This window comes from Desmodus rotundus, chromosome 13 (genome assembly GCF_022682495.2).
Source record: "Desmodus rotundus isolate HL8 chromosome 13, HLdesRot8A.1, whole genome shotgun sequence".
NCBI classification, from domain to species: domain Eukaryota; kingdom Metazoa; phylum Chordata; class Mammalia; order Chiroptera; family Phyllostomidae; genus Desmodus; species Desmodus rotundus.
In genome coordinates this window covers 90,828,627-90,850,159 of record NC_071399.1, presented here as the reverse complement: position 1 = coordinate 90,850,159, position 21,533 = coordinate 90,828,627, and the positions used below count along the sequence as shown (strand labels likewise).

At 54.7% G+C, this 21,533-nt stretch overlaps 1 protein-coding gene across 1 annotated transcript in view; it reads right to left on the bottom strand.

Moving 5' to 3' along the window:
• Positions 1-732: 732 nt before the first annotated feature.
• The window catches only part of MIPEP (mitochondrial intermediate peptidase), a 99,284-nt gene continuing 78,483 nt past the window's right edge, over positions 733-21,533 (bottom strand). The window contains exons 17-19 of the mRNA XM_024570232.3: positions 21,109-21,230; positions 18,114-18,187; positions 733-990 (exon numbers count right to left, since the gene is read on the bottom strand). Coding sequence (XP_024426000.2) covers positions 893-990; positions 18,114-18,187; positions 21,109-21,230 — 294 coding nt within the window. The 3' untranslated portion in view covers positions 733-892. The remainder of the gene's footprint in view (positions 991-18,113; positions 18,188-21,108; positions 21,231-21,533) is intronic.

Sequence of the window (21,533 nt, the reverse complement as noted above, 5' to 3'; positions counted from 1 at the left end):
ATCCAGGTGCCCCCGGCCATGGGCGGGGGGCGGTCACTGGCCTGTCCATCTGGTCTCATCTATTTCTGAACTGGTAGAAATTCCTCTAGATTCTGTGAATAGGTTGGACATGCGTCCTAGTTTGGGGGGTTTTTGATCTTGCCTTTTTGCATTGTCGTTGGTTATTGAGCGAGAAGCAGGAAGGAGCTCCTAGCAGATGCCATCTTGAAGTCTACACTTAAGTTCCTGACTTTGACGGTGGGAAAACCCCGTGAAATCTCTACTCTCCTACTGTGGACACACAGCGGCACAGGTGCACTCGTGTGAGGTAGGTGGGTCAGGGGGAAGCTCAGGCGGGGTGTGCGTCCTGGTGGCTCCCGTACTGAGCGCCTGCTGCCCCTCTGCCTGCATGTTGCGGGGTGACCGGGCCCGCGCCTGCTCTTGTGCGCCTGTAGTTGAGCAGGAGAAGTACGTGTTTCAGTCCTGTCCGTTCTGAGTCTACTGTGTACGCCGAAACACGCAGGGAAAACCAGCGACGTCAGTGACAAGGACTCTGGAAACCACACTTGGTTTCTGGTTGTCATAACAGCCCCCCCGCCCCCTCCATCGCATTCTCAAAGCTTGGACAGTGGGGTTGAGTGCAGGGGACCAGGGAACGCCCAGACCCGACACCGAAGAACCCTATGAGTTTTCACTAGCTCACCGAGTGGGTTTCCGTATGTCCAAAAATCTGCCAAACAGACTAACATCGGGTTGATTAAAACACATTATTTATTCCAAGTTCCCCCACTGAAGGTTTTTCAGCAGTCATCACGGAGGCGAATGCTGCCGTTAGAACGGGTGCTAGCAGCTGCGGCAGTTACGGCAGAGTCAACGTCCGAGTCTCGGATTTGGGAGGGGCGAGGCGTCTCTGTCACTCGGAGTCCATGAGGAAAGTCTCGAAGTCCGGGTCCAGGTCGGAGACCAGGGCGCTCACGAAGTCATCCACGGAGGGGCACTTCTGCAGCATCCCTGCCGACAAAGACAAGGTCAGCCAGCGCCTGCACCCCAGACGACCGGGAGGCATGGAGGAGGCTCACACTCGGGGGACATCCGGCCGGCACTCTGAAGTCAGAGCCCGGCTCTCCGAGATGAACTGAGGACATCACACGCAGTCACGGCTCCGTGTGGGGCCTGCGGGCAGCTACGGTTTTAACGCCTCTCTAATCAAGACTTAGCAGAGATTTAGGCCCAAATGTGTTTCCCCGAGGGCTTTTACTTTGCAGATATTACCGTACACTTGGAGTAATGTTAGAAGGCTGAATTTTTAAAGTTATCTTTGACTGGGCTGATTCAGAATTTAATATGTGTAATTGCTTACCAGGTTTTATTATTCAGTTTTACGCACTTTAAAACCAATCAAGTGTTAATTTTTTGGCAGAAATCTCATAGAGTCAAGTGACTGGCTTTCCTCCAACCTTCCTGTCCCGGAGAACTCCTAGCTTTGCAACTTAGTAACTGTGCACCGTGGAAGTCACTGACAGCCTCCAGTCCTCAGACGTCCCCATCTGATCTACGAGGCTGCTACAGGGTAGAGCACGAAGACGCAGTGGAAGGCCACGGGGCGCCATGGCGACTACACATTCACATTTAATAAAGGCTGGGTTTACCTCCATTTTTCACTCCAAAGAGAAAGGTCCAAGCAATCAACCTCGCTGCCCCAACCTCTGTTCTCGGCAGGTAACACTAACTCAGGGCTGAACAGGGCTCTGCACACCGGCACTTAATTCGGGGGATGGAGCCCGTAAATCTTTCCAACACCGAGGCCCGAGGAGATCGCCAGAGTCCGCGATTCTCCTCCAAGTCTCTGATGTCACTCAGTTACCAAGTCGTGGGTACTCGCTGCGTGTCAAGGATCGGGCCGGGTCACGATGGGTCCAAGCCCAGAGACGAACAGCCAGAGTCACACCAGAGGGCAAGGAGGACACACCGCTAAGGAAACCTGGGGAACTGGATACACCCGGATGGCGGAGAAAGCTAACCTTGACCCCCCGCCACATACTGTACACGGAAATCAACTTGAGATGGGCACAGACCTAACTGGGAAAGCTGAAAGGACGAAGTATCTCAAAGGAAACATAGAACAGCTCTGTGACTTTTAAGGAAGCAACAATTTCTTAGGACACAAAGGAATAACCACCAGAAACTGATGCATTTTATCAGAATTAAAAACTTCCACTCTTTACAGATACCTCCCAGAATACTGGTATCCAGAACATATAAAGGAATCCTTAAACTCACCATTAAAATATACTTAAAAAAAAAAACCTACGACGGACAAAAGAGAGAAGCAGACCTCCACAAGCGAAGACAGCCACCAGACACAAAGGCTAACGGCGCTGAGGAGACCAAGGTCGCTGCTGCGGGGGAAAAGCGAGTGAAAGCCACGGGGGACACCGTCGGGGACACCGCACGGCACCCGCCAGCACAGTTGGGAGACAAAGGCCGACAAGGGCACACACCGACCAGGTTGCGGGAGCCTGAACGTCACCTGTCCCTGCAGAACTGACCCTCCTTTGGAGAAAGGCCCAACAGCTCCTCGCAGAGCTAAGCTCAGGCCTGCCCTGTAAGCCCGCAATTCCCGGGGGGGTAGTGACCCGAGGAAGCGAAAGCAAGCTGACAGGAGGAAGAACATCACCTCCCAAATGGGGAACCCACAGGCTTCCGGGCACAGGACTGGGCTGAACACAGGGGTGTGTTCCTGCCCCAGCACACGACTAGGTGATGCTGAGCACCGGCCTGCTGTGCCGGAGAGGACGCGATGGGCCTCAAACAGCGTGCTGAGTGCGGGAAGCCTCACGGGAGGGAGGACGTACAGTTTGATTTCATTTGCACCGAGTTCAAAAATGGGCCGACTGACCTGTGGTGGGAAAACCGGAACGGTGGCCGCCTTGGAGAGCAGAGACAGCGAGTGCGGGAAAGGGACCTGGGCGGGCTTTCTGGTGTGAAGGCGACGCTGAACTCTAGGGGATGCCACGTGTGCAGAAGGGGCCAGGGTAAAACGCACTGGCGTCTGCTCTGAAAAATACCCGCGTATGAGTGACCTGGAGCATGTGTATGCCTGACCGGCAGGCGGGAAGAATGGGCGCTGGACGTGTGAGGCCGCAAATGCAGGCCGCGCACCGTGGGATCCAGATGGCACGTCTGTGGGTGGTGGCCGCATCACTCACTCCACTTTGCTGAGTGCTGGGAAGTTTTCAGCACCAAACACCGGGACAAGAGTGAACTGCGGGTGTTAGGCACACACAGAGCGCAGTTGGGGGGTCAGCAGGAGGAACCCTGATGGGAGACTCAGAGGCCGGGCGGAGTGGCTGGGGCCTGGGCAGGACCCTGAAAGACCGGGAAGATTTAGGTTTGAATCAGGGGCTACTGGGGATAGAGGACATCGACACTGGAAAGGCAGAAGGCTGGGAAACACCCGATTCTGGCGTCTGCATCTCAGGACGTATCTGAGAGAGAAGGAGCAGCTGCTGAAAGAAAATCCCATTGCTCTGTCTTTATTTGCGACACAAAAGTCCCAAACACAATTTCCTTTTTACTGTAAAACCATCTCTATGGAAGAGAGAAGGCCTATCCTCTGCGCTAGTCACAGAAACGGTGAGCCTTGCCGATTCGTGACACTGCCCATTTCCTGTCGTTACTTAACTGGATGCAGTCTGATGAGTCCCTCGGGTTCCGGGCTTTTCCTAGGTGCCAGGTTCCTCAGCACACAGAATCGCCGGGGGCAAAACGCGCCTTTCGGTCACCTGAGTGAGCCCAGCGCAACACTGTACTCCTTCAGTATGTGAAACATTCTGTAATTAAATGTCTAGCACTGCCAGGAGTTAAACCCACTTTATTCAGAGCAAATTTATTCAGCTCCGTGCGGCCCTCCTGCACCTTTGATGTGGCTCACTTCAACTCCGCTGGCTGCCAAGGTCAACATGACCTTGCTCTGTGCCTCTGGGCAGACAGCCCCAGCAGCTCACATCCCCCTCCGTGTCCCCATCCGCAGGCACTGCTGCCTCTCAGAGAAGGCGCCTGTGGCCACAACGAAAGAAAAACATATACGCTCGGGGCATTTTAAAATAAAACCTGGGCACAGCTAAGTGGTTTGGTACTTCTTCCTGTGATGCGATCGCTACAGATGAAGGCTCAGGAAGGAGGAAATCAGAACCGAAGGGATGAAAGAATAGTTACCGGGGCAAGAACTCGCTCGGCATATTGTTACAGCGCCCTCGCTTTAATTAGGCTAAATGTTTTACAAGCGCCGACATGAACTGACTTCTACGTGGAATTAAGCGGAAAGCACAGTGTTTTCAAGCAGTTCGACAAATAAGAGAAACTGAAGTTAGCTCTTATATGTGTGCGCAAAGAAAATTCCAAAACTCTTTGATTTTTTTTAAAGCCGACAAAAAACGTCCCCTCTGCCTTCAAGCCTTGATCTTAACCGGGAGATGACTGGACTTGCCGATCCCAAGGAGCCCCTGGGAGAGGGGAGGGCTGGGGCGGTTCAGTTGCAAGTGGGCGGAATTTACAATCGTCTCTCACTCACAAATGTCTCTCTTACAAACGGAAACCACCTAAATTGTGCGGAGTGGGGGCTGGGTCAGTTTTTCCAGAAGGATGGGAACAAACGGTACAGCTTGGGACTGAAAAGGGCCCACGGCGCCGTATCAGGGGCCTGGAGGCAGGAGGCCCTGCTGCGCACGCTGCTCCTTCGGAGGAGGCGGGTCACTGTCCGGTCTGCCTGTCCTCCCGGGCGGGGAGGACACTTAATGCGTAGGTGAAGAATGGTGATTCAATGTACTTTTCTCCTCTTTTTACCCAAGAGGTAAATGGGCTGATAAAGGCCGGATGAGCCAGAGCATTTCCATGCGCCGGCTCTGCTCAGACCGGTGAGCTCCACAGCCCCGCGGAGCCCGGGAGAGTCAGTGACGCTGTCGCAAGGGATCCCAGGCTGATTTTGGGAGCAGTAAAGGCTTCCAAGCCATGTGTGTGCCTGTCTGTCTAGCGGCTGTCAACATCAAGCTGGGAGCAGAGTGGGGACAAAGCTCCAGGCGTGAGGGCCTGGCCACCAACAGCCACTCCAGACAGGTTGGTAGACAGACCGCCACCAACACAAGGCAACTGTGATGAGGGCCACCACCTGGGGAAGAGGATCGGCTCACCTGGTCCTTACAGCACACCTGTGAGGAGCCCACCTTACAGGTGAGACCAGGGAGCAGGAAGAGGTCACAGGACCACGAAGCCCCTCTGTCCGACCCTGGTGGTCTGGCCCCAGAGCCCGTGCCCGTAGAGCATGGGACGCACCGAACTTCTGTACAATAGCACATGGTTGGAAAGGCCCGATCGGAAAGGCCCGTCCCTAAACACCAGCATCTGGAACGCAACAAAGACCAAACGTGTGGAGAAATTCTGGAAAAAAAGTCTAGTTTGCTGATGCCGCCCGTGGCTCCAGGGACCCAGCTCATTGCTTGTCCCTTACTGTTTTGCAGACACAGCCAACCGCACCCCGCTCTTTGGGCGATGGAGCCCACAGCGCACCCCACCTGTGTGCCCGTGCACCTGGAGGCTGGGCGCACAGCGGACTGTGAGCCACCTCGGCTGAGAAGGCCACGGGCCGGGTCCGGTGACATGGCTCTGCCTGCTGTGACAGGGATGCGCACCCGGGCTGTGACCAAGGCCTCTTCCTCTCAGGGCACAATACTCGGCCATGCCTGGCTGAGGTGGGCATCCTTTCCTGGCACAGCGCCGGGAGAAGAAAGTGCCTAGGAGTTCCACGCTGAAGGGTGTTTTCTGGCTGGCCTCCAAGTATCCATGGCAACCCTGGGCAAACAGGAGCCCTACATGTTTGAGGGGCTTTGAACCCTGAACGCCACTTCCGTGCTTTCACCAAGAGAAAACTGTCAGCCCCGGAGTGACTTCTATGGGTGTGTGAAGCTGCAAGTTCACACCCTGCTAGTTTGTAGTATGTGATGAGACTCTGACCAGACCACGGTTTACATGCCAGCAAGCACTTGGCATGACCTCTTTAACCTCTCGCGCACCTGCCCAGATGCGCAGCTCACACAATCATCTGCAAACCTGGTGGAGGACCACTGGTCGGCAGTTTGGTTAAGTCTCTAAGCCAGCCTGGCGGAGAGGGCGTCTCGTCCCGGCCCCTTCCTGCAGCACTGGGGTGACACGTCTCCATGTCATTCACTGTGGAGAATGCAGGGGCCACCAGGGCTGCCAAACCAGCAGAATTGACTTACGCCTCGAAGGAGAAGTAGGACAGTGACAGATCGGATGGCTCAGGGCTCACGGTGGAGGGCGAGTCGGGAGCTGGGGCGGGGCCAGCACCCACGGAGGGTCTGACAGGTCTCAGAAAACTGATGAACTACCTGGAAGATGAGGCAAAGCTGCTCTCAGCTGAAAACGGCAACCTGAAAACTACTGAGCAAGGACACGCTGACTTTTTACTTAACTAAACCAGAGACTATTTGTTTCTCAGATGAAATGGGAAACAAACTCGTGAAACAATGGCGGGGCTGTTAGGGGCCCTGTCCTTGGTTCTACGGCCATGCTGCAGCGAGGGGCCGCAGCGGCGCAAGAGCCCCTGGAAGGCCGGCTGGGGTGCATTTGGCAGGAGAACGGCCTGGGCGTCAGGGCAGGCAGGGAGCGGCCAGAGAGGCACAGACCTGGGCTCTGAGAGGACCAGGGACCTGCCAGGCAGGAGGTCCAGCTTTGCAAGTTAGTGACAGGGTTTTCATTAAAAAAAGGAGCGCGTCTGCTTGCTTAGTGGCAGCGCCTGGGAAATGGCGCGTGGTTTCTCGATTCCTGACTGTCCCGTGCGGAAATCTGAGAAGCACCTTGCAGCAGCTTCCGGGAGCAGCAGTTCTGGAGGTTCTGGGCCAGAGGCCCACCACTGAACCCAAGTTGGCGGGGGCCCCGGGGGGGGGGGGGGCCCTTCCCCAGAGAGGCGCCCCGGGAGTCAGCACAGGCATGGGGCTCTGTGGGAATGCAACAGCCCTGAGAAAGGTGGGGGGTCTTCCTAGCATCCTCTCCTGCTGGGGCTTCCGACACAGAGGCTCCAGCCGCCCAGCTCCGGGCAGTGCTGCCGAGGGGAAGTGTCCCGGGGAACCCGGCAGACGAGCCGCCGTGGCTGGAGAAACAGCCTCTCGGTCCGGGGCCGGTTAGAGTTTCAGGCAAAATGGAGCACTACCTGGCTCCGCACAGCACTGCAGTAACTTAAAATCTCAGCCGAGTTCTCCTCTTGTGACCATGCGAAAGTTTTCCTCTGAAGGACTGCCGAGAAGGAAGAGGGGAAGATAAATCCTTCCTCTGCGAAGCTGAGGTTCAGATGCCTCTGCAGAAGGCGCTCTGTGCTCAGGCCAGAGCGGGGTCAGGCAGCCAGGCCCCGAATCCGCCCGAGGCTCCGCAGATGGGCCGCCGACCTTCCCGAGGGCAGGGCAGGCCACGTGTTAGTGACGTGCAGGGTCGGAACCTCACAAAACTGGCACGAGGTCATCTACTTTGCCAGACTACTGCGGGGAGTAAATAAAATAGTGCATTTAACACAGGGAAAACGCTCCCTAATTGGTGCACATCAGGTCCACAGGTCTATGAAAAGCTGCCCCAGTTCAGGAGCTGAGGGGTGAGGTGAGGTTGCCTACTTCCCCCTGCACGCTGAATTCCTAAACACTGGTCTGTCATTCTAAGTATTAGGGTTTATCATTGAACTCACAATCACAAACACCCAGCTACTACATTATTGTTTGTTTCGTTTCCCCCTATGATTTGCCATCTGCTTTTTATAGGACAGCCGTCTATCTACTAACAGAAGGAAACAGAAGATGAATTACAACAGTAAATCGAGTTTTCTACCTGTTAGCAGCTGTGAGGGAAGGTCATGGAGAAGAGACCGCAGGTGAGGGGAAGGTCCTGCAGACGGAGGCCGGGAACGGCGACCGCAGACTGTGAATGCACAAAGCTGTGAGTGCCCCTGACTCGTGCACTTGAACAGGTGGAGATGGCGGACTTTACGTTATGTATACTGCACCACAGTTTTTTAAGAGACCAAAGTAGCACGGCAGGGCCTTGACACGCCCAGACGTCCAGCCGGGTGCTACCCGCCCTCTGCAACCAGATGCGACCGACGGTCTCTGCAGGCGTGGGAAGCGGGGAAGGAGGACCCACGTGTGCCCGACACACGATTCTCAGAGCCCATCTCAGAGTTCACAGCTGCTGTTGAAACTCAAATAATCACACGTGCCAATCTCAGCTCAGACTGATCAAAAACTCGAGTACAGGGCTGGCCTGGCCGCCTGAGAAGCTGTGCTCCAGACCCACCTCTCCCAAGCCCAGGGCAACTGCGCGGTTCGCCCTCTCTGCTCTGACGTTCTTCTCTGCTACTAGGCCGTGGCTGCCCACACCTCTTCCTGGGGTGGACTCCCACCATCTGCCATTGGTTCCTGAGAAAATGAGGGACCCAGCCAGGAAGTGAAGCCCCTTTGCTCCTCTGAACTGAAAAGTGACACTGGCCCCTGGGCTGGGCTGGGACCTGCTGACACTGACCCAAGCAGAGCTTCCCGCCGGATGGGGCGGGCCCACCCAGTGGGGGCCCAGACTGCTCTGTTTACCAATTAGTTTATCTTAATTTCATTGTCCGATTGAGTAATTCCACTTACCATTCCATTTCTGGGTTCCAAAACATTGTGCCTTTTGAAGTTCAACGTCTTCCTTAAACAAACACACCCACCCGTTAAACAAGCACACACCCTCTTAAAAATTCAGGGCATTCACAGAAGGGCAGCCCCAGCCTTGAGAACGCAGGTGCTCTCTTCCATCCCCGCCTTCCCGGAAGCTCCCGGCCCTTTCGGAGGCTTCGCTGAGTAAACAGCCCGGCAGGCCCACGGTTAGGGGTTCTGTTTGTGTGGCTGTTCCTGTGGGCTGCCATCGACCTCTACTGCAGAAACTGCGCTGTAATCCTCAAGCCCCCGAATGCCACGCCGGACCCCGCGGCCTGCTTCCCTTGCTTATCCCTGCCACACTGCGCAGGAAAGGCAGGGCTCTGCCGACGGGCTCTCGGAGAGAGACGACCGGCTGTGCACTCCCGTGCTCTCACTCAACAAGCGCACTTTGCTGCAAGGCCACTTCTGTGCACGAAGGCAAGGGGCACTTGGTTAGTTCCGGTTCGCACACGCCCCCTTCAGACCTGTCCCTATGGCATCTTGCTTCGCAAACTCAAAAATGTTTTCCCTGGGCCTCGGCGTGATCTTGACAAGGCAACTCAGTTACCGAAAACTGCTTGAGTGAGAGGGGAACCTGTGGTGGAACGTGCACACAGCTACTTCCAAAGCAAAAGGGGCCTGGTGACCCCTGACGGAGAGGTTGAGGTTACCTACCAGTCCCAGCAGACGGGCGGGAACGCCTGGACTGGGGTTCTAGTTCTACCACTTGCTACTGTGGGACCGTGGGGGCAGTTACGAAATGCACCCTTTGGCCTGCTGAGAACTCGGCGAGGCGAAGTGTGCGAGGTGCTAGCGCCTGTCTGGCCCATCCAGGGCACCCATGGCAGGTCTTAGCAGGGTCACTGTTAGCGTCCTTGTGACGTGGCTGCTACTACTGTTACTCTCTCCTGTCCGTTCAACGCGGCACATGTAAAAGTGGCAGAAATGAGCCCCGGCTGGTGTGGCTCAGTGGACTGAGTGCCAGCCTATGGACCAAAGGGTTGCCAGTTCGATTTCCAGTCAGGACACACGCCTGGGCTGTGGGCCAGGTCCCTAGTAGGGGGCGCTCCAGAGGCAACCACACATTGATATTTCTCTCCCTTTCTCCCTCCCTCCCCGCTCTCTAAAAATAAATAAAATCTTTAAAAAAATAAAAAATGGACATAAAAGCAGCAGCAATTAGTCTTGCCGGTTAATATCTAACCAAGTGTTAGCTGCTCTAGGAACACCGTGCACAGCCCGCAGCACCGTCCTCATAGAATTCGGACCTGGAAGCGAGAGGGGCCTGTGCACAGAAAGGAGCCAATGACTGTTGAGTGTGTGGCTTAAGGTTTTAAGAATTTTTAAAGTTTGTTTAAACTGCTTTTAGGAAAAATGTAAATGGAGTTTAGCTGCCCCCGCCCCCCACCCTACAGCTTAATCAAACTAAACATACATTCAGTACCGTAAGAAAGAGATTAAAAAACCAAACATGTGTTACTTGACATGCCATAAATTATGTGATGGGGTAGGAAAAGAACTTGATAATGTTATTCAAATATTTGAGACATGCAAACTCTGAGATAAAGGAGGAATTATTCTATTAAAAATCCTTTAATGTAAAAATAAACAAGTAAAAAAGAAAATTAGGTTTAGGCATGATCTAAATCCAGTTTAATTAGTAGCAAAGCTACCTATTAGCCAAAAGGAAAAGTTTCCTTTGGAGATAGTTGAAAAGGCTCAAATAAACAGAGAAGGAATCTTGTAAAGTTATCTTTTAGGAAATGATCCAGTCAAACCAAGAGAAACTTTCCTGTCTCTATGCTCTCTGGCAACATTTCAAGTAAGAGTTAGTAACCACATGTCTTCAACTCAACTCGATTCTTCCACTGAGAGCCGCTCTAGCTCTCTACGACCACCATGATTATTTTACTTTCACTGGTGCAGTTTTTGAACGTAATTCATGGGTGGCTCCCAGCCTCCCCTGCGCCTGCAGCTCCGTGCCTCAGGGGGTGAAGGTAGGAATGTCGACCAGGAGCTCTGGAGGAATGCCTTGCTCTTCTAGCCCGTGTGCAACCCAGTGCCCACAGCCCACGCCTGTAACCACGTGCTAAGGATGCATTTTAAAAGAAGATTTTACGGTGGTTTCACCAAGCAGTCAGAAGAGCTGAAAGAACATTATCTACACTCCTTTTAGAAAGTAGCAAATGTTGACACAATCTAAACGTGCAATCGTCGGTGTATTTCTTGGAATGAATCTACTGCAAGACACAGTAGACCTGGAAAAGGTGTCACCTCAAATAATGTCACGCCCAGAGACTTGACTCCAGTGGGCTTCACCTGCTGTGGGGCGGGGCTCATCTCACCGACCCAGCGAGTGCAACACGACAGTCTGCCACATGGTGAGGGAGAGGAGTCGCCATGGGCGCTGCGCACCCACAGTCCACGGTGACAGGAGTCATCAGGAGCCCGCGGCTCCTCGAGGGGCTGGGCTGGGGCACCATGAGCCAGCGGGGACGGGCGCCGCTTGCTCTGCACCCTGGGAGGCCACCCGCCTGCTGGGGGCCTGCCCTCCCCTGTGAGTGAACTGGGGGCCCCACCACCTGCCAATTCGGGTGGGGGTAGTGAAGCCACCACAAACCCTGCCCTGCCTTTGGGCAGGGCCGAGGCGCTGCGCCGAGACAGAAAGTGCCACATATACACCTGTGTGTGGTGTACAGCTGACAGGTGGAAAGTTAAGTTCCGTTTAAAAGTTACTTTCCCAAAAGCCAAAAACTCTGTCGGTTGAATTTGGTCGTTGGAATATTTGCAATAAAATAGCAGGGAAAAAATCCAAGGGTAGTAGAGCCTTCTGGGTTTAGTTTAACAGAAGAAAAGATCAATGCTTTTTTGGCAAAAGCTGACCTGTTTTTATTGGGAGAAAGATCACTACGCCATGTGGTTCCTACCACCCTGCGTCGTAGGAACCCCAGAGAGTGTTACCGGGTTGCTAGTAGGCAGTGCGCAGTCGTCTGCCTGCGTAGTAGGAAAACTCCGTCCCCCACAGGAATTGCTGGTGTTGCAGGAACATGTAGAAAATCAAAAACCCCGCCACTCTTTTCAGGAGGGCATTTCACTTATAACACCCACACACTTTCTCTTCTGTTCTGTCACCTTTGAAATTCTGATCATTATTAAGCTTTAGTCTTTCTCTCTCAAATGCCGTTAAGGTGTTTAATTCAATCTGGTGTTTCCATTTCTATTTACGAGATGTCTGAAGGGCGGGGCCTCCGGGACTCCCAGAAGCTCTGGGAGCACACTGGGGATGCCCTGGTCAAGCCGGCAGGCAGAGTTGGCCGCGGCCTCCAAGGCCGGACGCCCATTGATATCGCCGGCTCACACACAGCCCTCCCGAGGGCCGACATCCTGCGTGTGAACTCAGGTTTGCACGCACAGCACAGCGCCTTCCCCCAGTGCTCGCCCCCCAGGGACCTCACCCCCCATGACCCCTGGTCACCCGGTGGGTGCAGAGCACGCAGGTGGTTGGCTGGGGGAGGAGGGGCCGAAGCCCAGGGTCCGGCAGCCCCCAGCCCTGTGTCTTCCTGCAGGTGGCCGCCCTCACGTGGGAACCGTTGTGCAGTTCCACCTCCCAGAGGGGTTCCTTCCTGTGATTCCCCTCGGACGCCCTACCCGTCACATGAACGCAGGGTCTACCTATTACTCCCATTTATTTTTGTGTCTCCAGGGTGCCTGGCTGTCAGTAAGTATTCAACAAACACCTGTGAAGTTTAAATGAGTTAACGTTATCAACAACTCGCAACACTTTTTCCATTCTCTGAGGTCATTCACTAGTCACTAACTAACCTAAGAGTGCTAAAGCAGTGCGCTTCCATGACCGACAAGTTCTGGACAGCGGTCCCGGTCTCGGCCGGCGCCAAGGAAGGTGGTGCAGCTAAACCAGCTGATCCTGGAGGGCAAGGCGTCCAGGTGCCTGGGGCAGGGGGACACCTGGCCCCAGGCAGAGCTTCCCTTCGAGTAGGCCCTGCTTTAAGCCCCAAGAGTTGCTTCTCCATGGTCCCTGGGACAAAGGCCAGAAGTCCCTCCTAGTGTCAGCCCCCGGTGCCCCACACAGCCCGACCGACGCCGTGCAGGTGACCTCTCTAGCGCATTGTGTACTACATTCGCCCCTCCTCCCATTATGTGCCTCTGCATGCCCCCCGCCCGCCCGCACAGGGAGGAACCGGAGCCCCAGAAACAGCTGCCAGGATGCAGGGGACGTGGCAGACTGAGTTCCGAAATGGCACAGATGGCCAATGGTAGTGTCACCATCACTGAAAATTCTCCCAGAGGCTTTTTCGTCTGTACACTTTTGGTTCTAAGACAGTTTCATATTTACTGAAAAACTGAAGGTAGTACAGAGAGGCCCCCCAAACCCATTTCCCCCATTACCTCGCACTGCTATGGCCCACGCATCACAGCCCATCAGCCAGCTCCGGTCCAGCGGGGTTCACGAACGCCACCCGGTGTCTGGGACGCCTTAGTTTTTACCCAGCGCTCTCTTCTGTTCCCCGGGCCCCTCCAGGAAACCACACCGCACTCACCTGCTGAGGTGTCTGTTTCTCAGTGACCCTGACGGCTGTGAGCTGGACCAGCGTGGCGGCTGTACTCCACCCTCGGTGTGGGTTTGTCTGGTGGTCTCCTCACGACTGGACGTGGTTATGGGTTCGGGAAGGAGGAGCACAGGGCTGTGGCGCCCTTCTCAGCACGTTCTGTCAAGGGCACTCCTTGCCGATGTGGCCGACCACTGTGGACGTTGCCCTTGAGCCCCTGGTGGGGGCATGTTTGTCAGTTTCTCCAGGGCCACGCTATTCTGACCCCCACCCCCTGCCCCACGCTGCCCTCTTAGGGAGGAAGTCACTGTCATGCCCACACTTCAAGGGTGGGGAGCTGGGCTCCACCTCCTTAAGGAAGTACACAGGTCACCTGCAGTACACAGGTCACCTGAGATTCTTCTGCAAGGAAGATCTGCCTGCTCTCCCCATTTACTTATTTGTTTATTTTTCCAACCACATACTTCAGGATGGACTTGTTGGTACATATTTTCTACTTTGTGTTAGATTCCGACACTGCCTTATTGCTTTGGCTCCTCGAACGGCTGTGGCTTTGGCCACTGTGCACTCTTCTGTTCAGAGGACGCTGGACTCCCCGGCACAGACCCCATCGCTGTGCGTTTCTTCTTTCTGCTACTGCAAGACACCCTGGCTTGGGTTGTGCACTTCGCCCCAGAACTGCGCCTGGCCGTTCTTCCGGGAGCCCTGGCTGCGTTCGGTACGGGATGGCGTGAAGCTACGACTGGGCGCTGGCTGCGCCAACGGCTCACGGGACGCAGAACCCAGAACGTGCTTAAAAGAGAAGAGCAGCGCCTGGCCCAGTGGCTCCGTGGGTCGGAGCATTGTCCTGTGGACCATGAGGTCATGGGTTCAATTCCTGGTCAAGGGCCATACCCAGGTGGGGGGTTTGATCCTTGGTCGGGCACAGACAGGAGGCAACCAATCAATGTTTCTCTCTCACACTGATGCTTCTCTCCCTCTCAAAGCAATGAAAAAAAAATCCTCAGGTGAGGATTTATAAAAAAAAAAGAGTAGTTGTAGATTGTATTAATCTCCTTGGGGACCTTCTGGAATATAAACCACAATTCCCTGGTTTGTTTCTTGGACAAAAATAATATGTAAGAAGTTGGGAGAGATGATCTAGAACATAAGATAAGATGATTATGCTGAAACTAAATGTGTCTGAAAACCAGAATGCTCGTCAGAAGGGTGAGGTGTAACGATTCCAATCGGTAGTGCCCCGAGGGCTCCTAGACTTCGGTTCCAAGAGTCATTTTGGCAACACAGAAAACTGAGGGAGTTTCCAGCAAACTGACTCACTTATCTGCTCTCTTTTATCTGATGTTGGCTCCTTTCTAAATTCTGTCAAGTTACTACTTTGCACCTCTACTTGCACACTGCTTTTGGTTACAGAGAGACATAAAAATAAAGTAAGAGTTTCTTTTCCTCTAGAAAGGAGCAGAGAAATAAAGCCGTTCGATACTTGAAAATCATCTCTGGGATGCTAACATCCCAGACCGTAACCGTTCCTTTCCCTCACCCAAGTCTCTGTGCAGAGGCGGAAGAGGCGCGCACAGGAAAGCCCTAGGGACCTGCCCAACGCCACACTCATCCTGTGGTGGCGGGAACCCTCCTATCAGAGCCACCATGACAGGAAGGGGCCGTGGAGGACGTCAGCAGTGTAGCTGCAGAAGTCTCAAAGTGCTCCCAGGAACACGGCTTAGGGAGAAGTTTGCTGTGGGTCAGTGGAGGGCAGGCAGCCTCTCCCGGGTCGAGGGGAGCAGACTGCAGGTCCTGGGGGCCTAGAGCTCAGGTCACTTCTGTCTCCCGTGGTCCGAAGGCCCAGCCACCCTCAGGCCGGCACTCAAAGACCTGGGGCGGCTGTGGCGGTCAGAGGACAGTCAGCACAGCAAGGATGTGCACTCGGGCAGAGCCCCACCGTCAAGGGGACGGGCACTGGATGAGAGGGCGCGGCAGGAAGCCCCTTGTCCTGGATGGGCCGAGATACGGGAGATCGGGTCCTGAGAACTCGGGAAGGCCATTTCCTCCGGAAGTCAGGTGCCATGAACCCGAAAAGCAGTCTCAGAGGACGGCACTCACCCTTGCACGAGTAATCCCTGTCGTTGGTAAGTTCCGAAGCAACACGGCCTCAACCCCTCGCAGCCAGAGGGCCCCACGCTCTCACCTGCGTCACAGGGCGTCTGCCCGCGGCCCGGCGGGCACCAGACACACCTCCGCGCTGCTCACACCTCCCCGTGCTTCTCTTCCCAGCACACACACGTCATCTGAAACGGCCACGTCAGGAACTGAGCCTGGGCTCGTGTTCTCCACCGCACACACGGAAAGGTTCTCTCTCTATGTTTTTAAAGGGCAAAGTGAATGAAATGCCGTACCATCACGGCTTCCTTTAAGCACGTCTTTAAGTGTTCTTACTACTTAGACACGTGGTGCTGGCACCAGCCGGAAATCGCGGGTCGCGGTGACTGGTCAAGGACCAGGAGCATCACACGCCTGACGTCGTGGGGCGCGTCTCACTCAGGGCACACGTTCAATGCGTGTGTGCTCTGAGTCTATGACATAGCCCGGGGCTCGCTCAAACCTAAGTTGTAAGGAAGGAGGTTAACCGATGTGTTATTTGGCCAGGGAGGTACGAGGTTTGAAGGTAGGGAGACAGATCCCAGGGGCCCCCACAGGTACCGGGATGGGGCAGACGCTTGAGTGCCTGGGCCAGCTCCCCGTTCCTGGGGTGGGGGTGATACCTGCCGATGCGGAGGGCTGACTGTATTCTATTTCTCTTCTTTTTGCTACTTAACACAGTTGTTTCCATTTACCTAGGACGTAGTTAAATAAAATATATACAGCACCGATACAGTTACATTTTCACAAAGGAATAATACCAACTCGATGGTTTGTGCTTTTATATCACCGCTTCAGTAATTCTGCTGGTCCCTCCTCCAGGGGGCACCCCAGTGCTATGGCTGTGGGCCAGCACGTGCGACATTCCTGTTAGGGGCAGGCTGGCTGCGTACAAGAAAACGAGAAGCCACCGAGGGTCTGGTCTTACAAATCCAATCCCATGGAGTGACAACGGGCATAACCCCTCCACGCGGCCCCAATCATCTTTGACACGTCACGCGAGTTAACCAGGCATGACTGCACAGCTGCGGGGAGAGCAGACCCAGCTGCCGTCCACCGGGGAGGCGATGTGGACGCTCTCTGACGGCTGTCTGCCCAGTGCCGACGCTACTGCTCAAAGGCACGCGGTTCCAACCACCTGTGGCTCACTGTTACCAGCCAATGAATTTTGCTTTCACGAGAGCCCATAACCGACCTCGCTGGGTGTTCCGTCCCACGCGCAGGGGAAGCAGCAGAGACGACAGGGAGTCCGGTCCCGGCCACCGGGAGTCCCAGGCCCAGGCCCCACCCCAGGTCTCCTACTCACTGCCTCAGGACCTGGGCCAGGAGCCGCGGGCCCATCAGCTGGGAAACGGGGCAATGACGCATCCCACCTCACGGGGCTGCTAGAAGATGAATCAGTGCGGGAACAAAATCTGCAACAGTTCCTGGGGCTAGAGGGGTCCGGGAAGGGTCAGCGGGACAACGGAGGTGGCGTCACCCGCCTTCTCTATCTTGAGGGCTAACTCCCGGGCCAACCCGCTGCTGGGAAACCGAACTGGCCAAGCATAGCCTCGCTGTGCGACAGCAGACGCAGATCCCTGGGCTGGCTGAGCTGTTGGAGAAACCTGCGTGGGGCTGGCCAGGCGAGCTTTCCCGGGGAAAGTGGTGGGATTCTCCAGAGCCCATGGGAGCCGGGCTCCTGTCTCGCTTGTGTCTCAGCACTTCGCCTTCCGCACTTACAGCAGCACGGGGCACAGTCAGCACTCAGCACACGCCTGCTCCTGTTTAGTAAGCGCACAGCGGAAGGAGAGGGTTTGGGCATCTGACTAAAGAGATCCAGGACAGAAAACACTGACGTCAGAACCTGCACGCTTCCGACCCACTCAACAGTGACAAAGACGGCAACTTCCCCTGAGCCTGGAAGTCAGCTCCCAGGTGCCATTTCCATCCGACAGCCAGAGGGGCGGCCACACGACAGCTGCCGGCACTCGGCAGCGTCCACGAGCACTCACACCTTCCTCCACATGCTTGTGAGAACATCATACAGAAAGTCGTGACGGTCACTTCCATGTACAACTACATTTTCAGTGACAACACTTGAAGTTAAAAGATTACCAAAAACAATCACATAGGCAAACAAACTCGGTGATGCCCACAGAACAGTTAATTCAGTTCTAAGTTTTCAACGCGTAAAAAGTCCAATCCGATGCCTTAAATTTCTAGCCAATGTGTAGCCAAGCTTTCAGAGCAAGAAAAGAAGGAGTAAGAAATAAGTAAGTTCTGGTGGCTAAAGAAATGCATTGTGATCTATTAAAATCTAAAGGCAGATTTCCTGAGAATTGATGCAAATACACAAATTTATGACAAATTTAACAATTTCCTGTTAGAGCGCTAGGAACGTTTTGAAAGCTAAAGCCTGAAAATGTATCCTGTCATCTACATAACACACAGTAACTAAAAATTAATGTTATTTCAGATACAATGAAATAGAAACGGACGTTAGACTAGAGACAGTAAAACTGTTATTTGGGATACAATGAAATAGATTCCCAGAAAACGTGCATAGCTGAATGATCATCTCTTTGAAGGAAACAACACAAGGAGGAAACACGAAACAGCTTTCATTGTAGGCGGCCAAAAGCAAACTCACCCTGCTGATACTCAAACGTATGGCCCACAGACCCTTTAGAAAGGCCCCAGCCCCCATCTGGCTTACCTTGCACCAGAAGCATGGGCTCCCGGCCCCCGCCGTGGGCCAGCATCTCCCGCCGGTAGCGCTCCCCGGTCGCCCTGGGGAGACAAGAGGCTGTTAGGGGCCCTGCGTGCCCAGACTGCTGGGCCCCCCTCACACCTGTCCGGAGTTTCTTAAAAGAAGCCACACTGATGTCATGGTCTGGGAAGCTGCTACCGAAAGACCATTCAGCTGTTTACTTTCTTGCTTCTAAAAACCTAATTCCAATTTTTAAATTATTCTGATGAGCAAAATCATATATTCACAGTAAAAAGCTAACTATATGTTTAGCTGCTTCATTCTTAGCAAGCAATCCCTTCGCAGAAAGGATCACTTCATTTACACTTTATAGGGTAAGTAGGATTATACCCCGTTCTCCATCACCTTTGGGTTACAGCGAGGTCTGAAATGATTTATGCCAGCCTGGACTTTCATAAAGGGACTGGAGATGGTGCCTAACACAGAGAAAAGTAAGACTCTGAGGAAGAAGTGAAGAGAAGAAAGCTGGCAGGGGAGAACCCACGCCTGGGAGGCCTGGGCTGAGGAGGCTGGCTCAGGGGACAGAACGCTGGCTCTGGGGGGCGGGGGGCGGAGGCCGTGGCCACGGATGGAGCAGCTGTCTTCTCCTGCAGGGGCTCCCCGTCAGCTGGGGTCTGTAGGGAACATAGTCTGTACCACAAGGAGGCAGATGATGAAGAATTTTTAGAGACGAAAATTCTCCAAATCAATGGCACCTGGAGACAAGCTATGTGGTGCTACTCTGGTGTTTTATGAAAAATGTAATTCTTTCATGCAATTCTTTCAATGCAAATGACCACGCCCAGTGACAACGTAAATTCTGATGTTTTCATTCCATGGTTTCTGCAGCAATTCTATGCACGGGCGATTTTGTGAGCGTGATCTCGAATCAGGACTCTCGGCAGCATTACCCATCAGAAACGGGCTCGTCTCAGACACCGGTCTGGTTGCGTCCGGCAGTGGGGGCTCAGGCAAACGGTGCCCGGCAGCAGGAATGCGGGCAAGGACTGTGCCTCCTCAGGGGACGGGCCGCGCAGAGGCCCAGCCACCGTGTGCTGGCCGCCGGCTTGAGTCACATTATGGCCCTCCGCCTGCTCAGCTCGGGTCTGCCTGGCCCCTGCTGTCAGCCTCCAGCCCGGTCATTTTCAAAAGCGGGGTCCAAAAGGACCTACTGACAGGGGTTAGAACTGTTCTAGTCAGTGAGCATTTTTCCCAGCTTACTTTTTACATGGCTATAAAACTCTGGCCAGTACATGTCTAGGCAAGAATGCGTATATAAACAAGATATAAATACTTGGAAATATGTGTATTTAATAGTATGTGGTTTTCTAGTAAAGTGTAGTTCCTTTAAACAAGATATTTTGTCCATTTTATAGAAATCTCCAGTAAAAAAATGTAATCCCTCAAACTGTAGTCAATTTTGGCTTTAGGTCCTTTGAAAATAATAAAATCTGAAAAGCAGACCAAAACCCTGCTTGTGCAAAGGGCTGAAGACAAAACAGCAGGTGGGCACCAAGCTGTAAAGCATTTAAAACTTCTGTTACATCAGACCCCAGTTCAAAAGCCAGGACGGACCCTGATCACTGGCTGCTGGGGAATGCAAACCTCTGGCAGGACGCACGGGACGCTGGGGGGTGGGGGGGCGGTGCAGGCAGCAGGAGGCAGGAGGGACCGGGATGAGCAGCTCTGGACGGTCACCTCACTCCGCCCCGTGGGCCACGGAGCCTTCAGCAAGTACCCAGCCCTCCCCGGGCCTCAGTCTCCTCTGAGAAAACGCGCCGGCTCGGCCACAGCCGCTGGGTGTGAGACGACAGGCCACGAAAGCTCGAGGGCCCCGGACATCTTTAAGGGGACACCGTGTGAAACCACGTGAAGGCAGTGCTGGAGACAGGCCCCACGGTGGCGGCCCGGTTGTCGGAGATGCATCTGTTTGTGTGGTGAGGAGGTAAAATGCTTTCCCCGCCTATCGGACCAGGTCACAACGAGCAGTTTGCTTGCAAAGGAAGCTCCTTCCAAGGACTCGGAAGCCAGAACCCACTCCCCCTGCTTCCTGCCGTCGGAGGCAGGAGGAGACCCAGCCAGGCGGCCAGGGAGAAGTGGGCACCCTCTCGTGCTTCCCGCCCTCTCCAGCCCGCACCCCTGCCCCACCCCCTGGCCCGCCTCTGTTGTGGGGGCATCATTGTATTGTCTCCAGCTGAACTCTCCCCAGGGGCTCACGAAAGCTCACCACCGCACTGGCTGGGCAGAGGCCTGTGCTCTGTGCGAGGCTGGGGTCTGTGCACCCAGCGAGGGGCCTGCCTGACCTGACCCAGAGCCTCGGGCTGTGTCCTTGGCACCGCTGAGTATCCCATGAGGATGCTACCAGATGGCGGCAGGAAGCCACGCTGGGACTGCCCTGTCTTTCAAGGGCAAGGGAAAGTACTCCAAAGCCGAGAGGAAGGTGAACTTCCAGAACAAACGAGATGCTAAGGGCCATCACCCAAGGTTCCAGCAAGCACTGCTCCCAGCTGGAGAAAGTGCCAAGGCCTCCCTTAGGCAACAAAGGAGACAGGACAGGGGGATGCTCCAGTGGCAACAGGGACACCTGTGCCAGTGACGGGCATGCTGAAAGCAATGGGCACTGACCACAGGAGGGGCTGGAGCTGAGCAGACCTGCAGGAAGGGGGCGAACATGTCAGTGTGGCCCCTTGGGGCAGGAGCTGGTAGCACTCACACAGTGGGTCCCTGGGGGTGCTGGGACGGGGTGCTGGGACAGGGTGCCAGGCCACCACCCACAGGTGGCCGCAGCTCAGGGCTGCGCAGTGGGGCAGAAGGCTCTGGAAGGAGGAGGGGGCTTGGGCTGGAGGGAATGCCCCTGGAGCTTTGCTTTCCTGTGGGCTCGGGCTGGGTTCCACAGGGCCAAACATTGGTGGAGAGGGTGGCGGCATTGACTGGAACGTCTCTTGCCCTGCCCCCTTCTTACCTGTCGAAAGGATCCTGTAGGAAGCACTCCTTCCAAACCATGGAGGCGACAGCCCTGGACATCAGGTAAGAGTAGTACTTGGCTCCGTAGCCCACGAGGTGGCTGAACCGCAGCTGCCAGGCCTGCGAAGACAGCAACGCAGTGCTGGGAACAGGCCAGCCTCCGAATTGCAGAGACTACGGGTGAGTGCGCAAAGGCAGCACCCTGGGAGTCTGCGGACGTTTTCCCTTACCTCTCGCCCCGGAGGGCCACCCGCTCACGGCAGTAATTTTTCTTCACATTTAATACAATGATAGGGGTGGGACTGGGACCCTCCACATTCCTGCACTGAAGTCCCAACCCCGGTACCTCACGAGGTAATTGCGTTTGGAGAAGGGGCCTTTAAGAGGGTGATTCAGTGAGAAAGGAACTTTGGGTGGCCCCAC